This window comes from Brachycentrus maculatus, unplaced genomic scaffold (genome assembly GCF_059751285.1).
Source record: "Brachycentrus maculatus isolate JH-2025_06_01 unplaced genomic scaffold, ASM5975128v1 h1tg000509l, whole genome shotgun sequence".
In the NCBI taxonomy this organism is placed as follows: domain Eukaryota; kingdom Metazoa; phylum Arthropoda; class Insecta; order Trichoptera; family Brachycentridae; genus Brachycentrus; species Brachycentrus maculatus.
The window spans coordinates 44,653-53,466 of record NW_028281255.1 but is presented as its reverse complement, the minus strand read 5'-3'; the positions used below and the strand labels follow the sequence as shown (position 1 = coordinate 53,466).

Below are 8,814 nucleotides of genomic sequence, written 5' to 3'. Positions count from 1 at the left end.
AACATACAAACTATACTTATTATTTCTCTGTTCAAATATAATGAACATTTTCATGGATAAAAAGTTTTCCATTCTGGCGGTCGTGATTTACAATATTTAGATTTTTGATTCATACACTTTCTGCACTTAAAAAACGTGGTGAATGGAATAGCTGAATGAACAAGTGAGATTCGGGGAGTAGAGAGTAGATAGTAGAGAGTAGAGGATACCTCTAGGTGTCGCAGCTCGCAGCTCGCAGCCCTGTCGCGCGCAGGGGTCGCGTATTGGGGAAGGGCTCGAGCGGGCCGCGGCACGCAAGGGGTGGGCGCCGGATCAATACCCGCCAGCGGCTCATAGTGAGACTAGCGACTGGTCGACTAGGTCGTGTCTTTTTGTTTCCTACGTTTTAGTTTCTATTTCCTTTTATTTCGCGTTTCTTTTTATGATTTAGCGATCGCTCTCTCGCGAGCCGTCCGCACACGCGCTCCCGGCGCACGAGCGACGCCGACGCCGACGCGGACACGCGGACACGCGGAGCGGCTAGTCGCAGGGCGCGCAGCCACGATGTCCAAGGGGCAGGAGGAGCAGCTGAACGGTGCCGAGGAGAGCAAGACCAACCTCATCATCAACTACCTGCCGCAGTCCATGACGCAGGAGGAGATCCGCTCGCTGTTCTCCAGCATCGGCGAGGTGGAGAGCTGCAAGCTGATCCGCAACAAGGGCGCTGCCTTCCCGGACGCGCTCAACCAGGCGCTGCAGGGCGGCCAGAGCCTCGGCTACGCCTTCGTCAACTACCACCGCGCGGAGGACGCCGAGAAGGCCATCGCCACGCTCAACGGGCTGCGGCTGCAGAACAAGACCATCAAGGTGTCGTTCGCGCGGCCCTCCAGCGAGGCTATCAAGGGCGCCAACCTGTACGTGTCCGGCCTGCCCAGAAGCATGGGCCAGCCTGAGCTGGAGGCCATGTTCGGGCCGTACGGGCGCATCATCACGTCGCGCATCCTGTGTGACAACGCGGCCGCGCCGGGCGCTAGCAAGGGCGTGGGCTTCATCCGCTTCGACCAGCGCGCGGAGGCCGAGCGCGCTATCCGGGAGCTGAACGGCTCGGTGCCCGAGGGCGCCGCCGAGCCCGTGACCGTCAAGTTCGCCAACAACCCGAGCAGCAGCGGCAAGGCGCTGGCGCCGCTGGCCGCCTACCTGCCGCACCTGCGCCTGCCCGCGCCGCTGCCGCGCCTGGCGCCCGGCAAGTCGCTGCTGGCCATCAACAAGGGCCTGCAGCGCTACTCACCGCTGGCCGGCGAGCTGCTGGCGGGCGCCGTGCTGCCGCTGCCCGGCTCCGAGTGGTGCATCTTCGTCTACAACCTGGCGCCCGAGACGGAGGAGAACGTGCTCTGGCAGCTCTTCGGCCCCTTCGGCGCCGTGCAGAGCGTCAAGGTCATCCGCGACCTGCAGACCAACAAGTGCAAGGGCTACGGCTTCATCACCATGACCAACTACGAGGAGGCCGTCGTGGCCATCCAGTCGCTCAACGGCTACACGCTCGGCAACCGCGTGCTGCAGGTGAGCTTCAAGACCAACAAGATGAAGGCCATGTAGGCTGCCAGACCTAGACAAATGGATCCACCTTCCGTACCTACCATATTCATTAAACTAATTATTTATTTCACTTATCCGTATATACTCCGGAGGTCCTCCGGCGTTATGTTCGCTTTATAGAACTTAGAATTCGATGTTGTTACCGGATAATCGTTTAAGCGCGTCGAAAGTATCGAAACCTTCGTATTCCGTCGCCAATTTTCGTCTAACTAATCCTCGAACGATTATTGTCCTATTCCTGTTTAATAATTAAATTTAGCCAAATTATAATTATAATTGTGAATTACTTAGCTGTCCATGTTGTTAATCTATTATTGAGTATCTCTCGTATTGAATGGCTACGTTTCACGATCTAGACGCGGCTGCAGTCGCGCGTGTCGGCGCCGACAGGCGGCGCCGACCTGCGCGTGCCGGCGCCGGCGGCAGCGAGGACCTCCTGCCGCCGGCGCCGACCCGCGCTCCTTACTATATACGAGTAAACGTGTCTTTTTTTATTATATTACTAACTTATTATTACTCTAGCGTATTTCTGTGTTTTCCATACTAAGATATTTTGTGTCCGTAGACTCTTTCCTTTATTTACGGTTAAGAATGTTTGTTCGTGAATATACCCTTTATTGTTCCGATTACAGCCGAGTGTCCGAGCACAGATGACACCGGCTGGCGCTTTATTCGGAAAATAGACAGCTTTATCGGTGTTTTAAAGTGTTCGACGTTAAATATAATAATCTCGATTTCGGAGATCGAAAGATTCGGCCTAACAGATTACTACCATTTACCCGCGTCGCTTCCTGAAATTGTGAATATTACCGTTACGTTATATGTATTACGCTAAGGTGTTAAATGTTCCTCGGGAAGTATTTAACGATACGAGTGCAATGTCTTTAATTTCGCCGTTTACAGAGACGTTCACGTCATCTACTATAAAGAACTGAAAATGATCGAGTTGAATATTTGGGGGTTTTATCAGCTGCCGCGTAATGATATATTATAAATATTAAGCTATATATGTATTAACCTGAGCAAGCATTACTCATTCTGGTAAAGACGAATACAAAATGTGCAATAAATATCATAAAATGGCCGTTCATCTCGAACAAACTCGCAACGAGTTGTCGTGGAAAGATCATGATATTGCGTTTATTTGTATCGAATGAATGAATTGAATCGAATGCCTTATTCTAAACGATTTCCTAATATTTTTTACTTATCGCATGCGTATGTGGCAATATCTCGGAACGTTTTTCCTAGCATTACGATAGTAATAATTTCAGCGGATTTAATGCAACGGAATTTAAGTAGGAACCCATTTTTTGGGGCCCCATTAAGTTTTATTTTCCAAAACGTTCTGAGCACTGAAACTGAAACTGAAAAATTGTTGTGAAAATATTTATTAAAGTAAATAAAGCACTACGTTATAGCTCAAAGAGATTGATTTCGCGTGGAATTTAAAAAGGCAATACTGTGATAGTGTAGATAACAGATATATTCGTATAAGGCATGCGCAGAAGGGAATACTGTCGCATGTGCGGGAGGAAAATGTATTTGGGAAATAAATAAACGCACTATCTGCAATGTGCGAACATGATGATAAAACAAGAAATTAAAAAAAATACAAAGATTTTGTAAGATAAAACGGAGGCTGTGACTTTAGTTAAAACGAGATCGCGTATTTAAATTTCACGTACAAAAATAAAATAATGTTTCCGAATGATTTAAAACATATTCATTGCTAAACTAATAAATTTGCCTAGCAGTTGTGACTAAATTACTCGCAAATTTTGACGTAAACATGGATTCATAATCGGCCAATTTAGTAGATAAATCGCGCACAAAGGAAAATTGAAGAAAAAAGTTCCTGATGAGTCTTCGTCTAACTTCTAACTTTTAACGTAAGCACGAATATAGGGTTAATATATACTGATATATTTATTTACCTTCCCATTCATCATTTTATCCTAGAATTTTCATACGAAAAGTATTATAATTCACAAAATCCTTGATCGTGAAAGGATCCTAAAAACATCATTTTACGCGTGATAAACAAAATTCCGCAATGTCTAAAAACTAAGGCGTTTAACCAATGCATCCTCCCTCTGTTAACTTATGGCGCAGAGACGTGGAATCTAACAGCAAGTCTTACTCATAAAATAAAAGTCACCCAGCGTGCTATGGAGCGATCCATGCTCGGAGTGTCGCTAAAAGATAGAATCCGAAACAAGGAAATACGCAGAAGAACTCAAGTAGTGGATGCTACCCAACGAATTGGCACACTCAAGTGGCAATGGGCAGGACATATCTGTCGAAGAGACGACGGTCGATGGGGAAGAAAAGTATTGAAATGGCGCCCATGGCACGATATAAGAAGAATAGCGGGAGTGACCTGGATGCGGAAGGCTGAGGATCGAAGAGGATGGAGACTCAGGCGGGAGGCCTACGTTCAACAGTGGACGGACACAGGCTGATGATGATGAAACAAAATATTGAAATGATTTTTACTACAATAACTGGTAATTGTTTTCAACTATGGTTTAGGATTTAATGGTTATATTTTGACAACGAGAATGCGTGTGATGTGATATTTATTAATCGTAGACTGTTAGCAATTTCTATAAATTGTTTTACTAAATATTCATGTTTACGTCAAAAAATGACTTGAAAGAGAGGAACTTAACACGTTGGAGCACGATAATAATTTCTGCCACCGTTGTAAAAGCTGGTGCTTATCTCAAAATATAGTTTTTCATTATACTCGGTAGAAAAATGTAATTTATACAGGTGCTGCTGGAAATTTGACTAAATAGAATATATATTTATCACTTTAAAATAATAAGGAGAAAATGAGAATACCGGTAGATCGGTAGGTATCTCGCAAAAAGACGCCGGGTAGCCTAAAAGTGAACCAGATGTTTCTTCAATAGAAAATACGTAACATTATCCATTTATTTTGCTCAAGGAAGCTCTAAGTTTCCCTCAAATGGAGTGTGTTGATGAAATATATTACCATGTTATTACGTGAAGTCCATGTATTGTAACCTACCCTTTTTACTGCAGATTTAAAGGATTCGATAAGTTGAAACGATATTGAATCGTGTATAGTCGATCGAATTATATGTCTGCAGCGAAAATACGAAGGTAAAGTTGATACAATAAATTATAAATTTTGGGCGCCTTCAAAAGAGCGTTCAAATGGAGATATGTAATATATTATACGCACATTTCTGATTTCTAAAATGTCTCAAGTCGTCTCGCATTCGTTTATAATGTTTTCCCATTATTTATATATAATGTCCAACACCTAATTACTCACGATGTAAAAATGATTCATCCTTAAAATCACCCTTACTTTTTTCTGCAAGTGTTCAAATGGAAATCGAAGATACCTATTTACATACATTTATACACTTTATCTCATGCTTGATAAGTTTTAATAGGGTGTATAACAATTTTCCCGGAAGACTGTTTATCAACCACATGTGATCAAAAGTATTAACGCCAATTTAGGAAGAAAAAAAGTATATTAATAAACTATTCATCTGTTGTGTGAATTGCACTAGACATTCCAAATGTATAAATTCGTAAAGTGTATTAATTCCATATTGTATTATATTACAGATTTGAAAGTTAGTTGTATGTGAGAAGTCCATAGAATCATCGTCCATGTATTTTCAAATTGTACCTAAGCATCTCGCGATTTCAGGGCTTGTTTATAAAAAAAAAACACTAAGAAATTTAGCGTAAGAAGAACACAGGTATGAAGAAGTTCGGAGAAGCCACACCTTGTACAATAATTATACATATTAAAGGAATCATTGTGATACAGATTAGAAACTATAGTGATTAAGTTTTAAAACGACACCTTAAACTTAATTACTACATTAATAAAAACAATCTATGAAACAGAAAATCATTTAATCGATAATAAATGAAATACACATACGAATAACTTCAAACGCAATATTGTATATTTAGGAAAATAGAGGTATTAATCTAACTTGAAAATATTATGTGATGATTTATGAGAAATCACGACTCGACCGTAATCATTCTCAGTTATATGTATGTAAAGATATTATACTCATGTGCAACAATGGCGTAATTACACCATTAGAAATATTACAGGACTAATGTGTAAAGGCAACTTGCCGTAACTCAAGTTGCGGCTGTTTGGCCGATATTCTTATAACTTGCCTCTATCATATAAAATCACAGATTTTGCTCCATCTCTTTCCTTCACTGACATATTCATTATCCAAGTAGCCGCAAAATTGTATTAACTTGATACATGTACTAGCGAAAAGCATCATTTTAAGCTTACTGTAAACGCGTTTATCTCAAAACTACTGTTTTTATCTTGCGACTATTTGCCTTTGCACATTAGAGGAGATGACGTTCAGAAGTTGTAGCAACAGAAATGGCTCCATTTTACTCAATTCTACAATGCCACTCGCGCTATCTCGCATCATTTCACCACAAAATCAATTATGTCGATGTTTCTCCCGATGTAAATAGTCTTTGACATAAGTATTTAACTTGTTTTTTTTTTTCAAGTGTAATTACGTCATTGTTGCACCAAATGAGCGTTTTGATAACTAACCCAAGTATCGTGTAAGTCAAGATTGCCAAAGGTTTTTCATTTCTTTTCGTGTCGAGTGATATTGAGTTTGTGGATATATAATCACAATTGAGAAACGACGTCTCATTAACTGTTCGGTGACCTGATATTTGACTAAGTGAACTAGCCCTCTAGGTAAGAAGCGCCAGGAGGTGACCTCGCGACTGATTCGCGGGGTCTCGTAATATTTACGATACCGAGTCCAAGCCTCAAATGAATATATGTAATGCACAATGTAAAAATATACCCCCGTCTTCGTTAATAATATAAGGATGTTGCCGAATGTGGTCGAGAGAAGAGTGGAGAGAGAGCGAGAGATGTGACACCAAGATTTTGTATAAAACATGTTCTTCCTTATGTGAATTTTGTACTTAGATTTTTCACGTATGTTGTGCGGAAGCTGAAACCACTGTATTTACATAGTTCCAGTGAGTACCGAGAGTGAATTCTGCGAATTATCCCACCAAAAGTGGCCGTTTTCTTTTACAAATTGTCACATCACTTTAAACAATAATATAAAATAACATAATCGATATTAAATATCCTCAATGGTTGTCATTATACATTTTCTTGTTCTAAATATATATTTAAAAATAAGGCTTAATATATATTGTTTTTATTTTGGTTTCATTATGCTTGTCTTCGTTGAGTTACCTTATCACCCCTTATTTCATATTTACATATTATTTTATCTTTTCATTTTTAATATTCCACGATTGACGCTCCTTTGATTTTTCTTGTAATTTAATTTTCAATGCTTTGGCGCACTAACGTGCTGATTTAAAAAAATCCAGAAATTAAACATTTAACGTTAATTTTCAATAAGGATAAAAACACTGTTGAGTTTCGTATTTTTTTTATTTCGTCATTTAATATCTTACTTTTATGTAAGTTATAATACGTAACTCTTGAAAAAAACGTGCTTCTCACAAAAAAAAAATTAAAATTAATAAAAATTATAGTAAAACCTAACCTAACATAACTAATTATTACTTCACAATAATTAGTGCATTTTTGCGCTAAAGCATCGTTTATTTCTCCATGGCAGGTATTCCATACGGAAGTTATCGATTTAACTCCGTAGTGTAGATAACTTTACAAGTACTTTAGACCTTTTTCAAATTACTCATTTTAACACCACATATCGCTTACTCCTTTCAACAACGTCACATATCAAAAATCGTAAATTTTTAGTTGTGCTTGTTTTCGAAATGCCCAGAAAATGTACTATATCCCAGCAAAAGCAGCATATTTTAAACTTAATATTTACCTGCTACAGGGCAGAAAGTGTTGTTCTTGCATTTTGAAGAAAAGGTATTGTTTTATGATATTTTTAAATACACTAAATATTTTTCAAACGCAGAAAAAAAAACAGTTTTTACCTAAAAAGATCTGTTGCACAGTAACAATTTCAATAAGTGGCTTGATATTTATTTTCAACACATTTTATTATATTTTTAAACTTTAAAAACGATCTCCTGAAAAATGAAGTTTTTTGATATATTACGTTGTTGAAAGGAGTGAGTGATATGGATTCGTATCGTCAGCAAGCCAAATTTGCCGAAAAAGTATTGATGATTTTTTCGTACCGAATTTAAAGTTATCCACACTACGTAGATAAAACGTTAGCTCCTGTATGCAATCGATGCCCTTATAGCTCAAATATTAAAAATGTAAATATTGCGATGCCTGTTATATAATATGTAAATATGATGTCTTCCCCTCCACCCATTCCCGGATATTATATATTTAAAATTTTATTATTTTTCAGCTATTAGGAAATTTTATTATTTGCAACAAAAAAAAAATAAATCAACGAAACCTTCCAAAATGGGAAATAAATACTACAACTTAAGACTGTTGTTAAATAATTTTACACACTCAAACATGATAAATATAATGAAATTTAATAATTGGACTCTATTGAAATTTTTATTTACTACCTCTTAAATCATTTCAAAATTATTGTTTTTTTTCAAGTTCTGAGTTGAAATTTTTAGCGGACCATACTACTTGTTGATCTTACCAAGTAAAATGATTTTGAAAAATATATACATATTAAGAGACCTCTTCCTCATTACCACTACAGCACCAATCCCTAAAGTGCCACTTTGGGTGAGTAAAGGTCACCCAAAGTGGTAATCCCGACGTGAGTAAAGGCCCACCTAAAGTGGTGACCTGCCACTTTGGGTGAGTAAAGGTCACCCAAAGTAGTAACCCCGACGTGAGTAAAGGTCCACCTAAAGTGGTGACCTACCACTTTGGGTGAGTAAAAGTCACCCAAAGTGGTAACCCCGACGTGAGTAAAGGTCCACCTAAAGTGGTGACCTGCCACTTTGGGTGAGTAAAGGTCACCCAAAGTAGTAACCCCGACGTGAGTAAAGGTCCACCTAAAAAAATATATTTAGACAACTTCAAAAATAAAGGATTTACAACGCAGTTGCGAAGATTATGTACGCACTTAAAGGGATGAATGAGTTATCAGAGTCAGTGCCCTGTGCACTTTTGGGTACGCATAAGGGACAAAGCAGCCAGCAGTTTCAAGATGATAATGTAGAACAGAGGTTCCCAACCTTTATGGGTAATAAGCCCTCTACAAATGTTGTTTTTCTTTCAGTTGTCCA

General features: G+C 39.4%; 1 protein-coding gene across 1 annotated transcript; it reads left to right on the top strand.

The window, feature by feature from the left end:
- Positions 1 to 326: 326 nt before the first annotated feature.
- LOC148301873 (protein elav-like) lies at positions 327 to 8,075 on the top strand. Its single transcript, XM_088272565.1, has one exon. It carries the CDS (start codon positions 544 to 546, stop codon positions 1,573 to 1,575), a length of 1,032 nt encoding a protein of 343 aa, XP_088128691.1. The 5' UTR covers positions 327 to 543; the 3' UTR covers positions 1,576 to 8,075.
- The last annotated feature ends 739 nt before the right edge of the window (positions 8,076 to 8,814 follow it).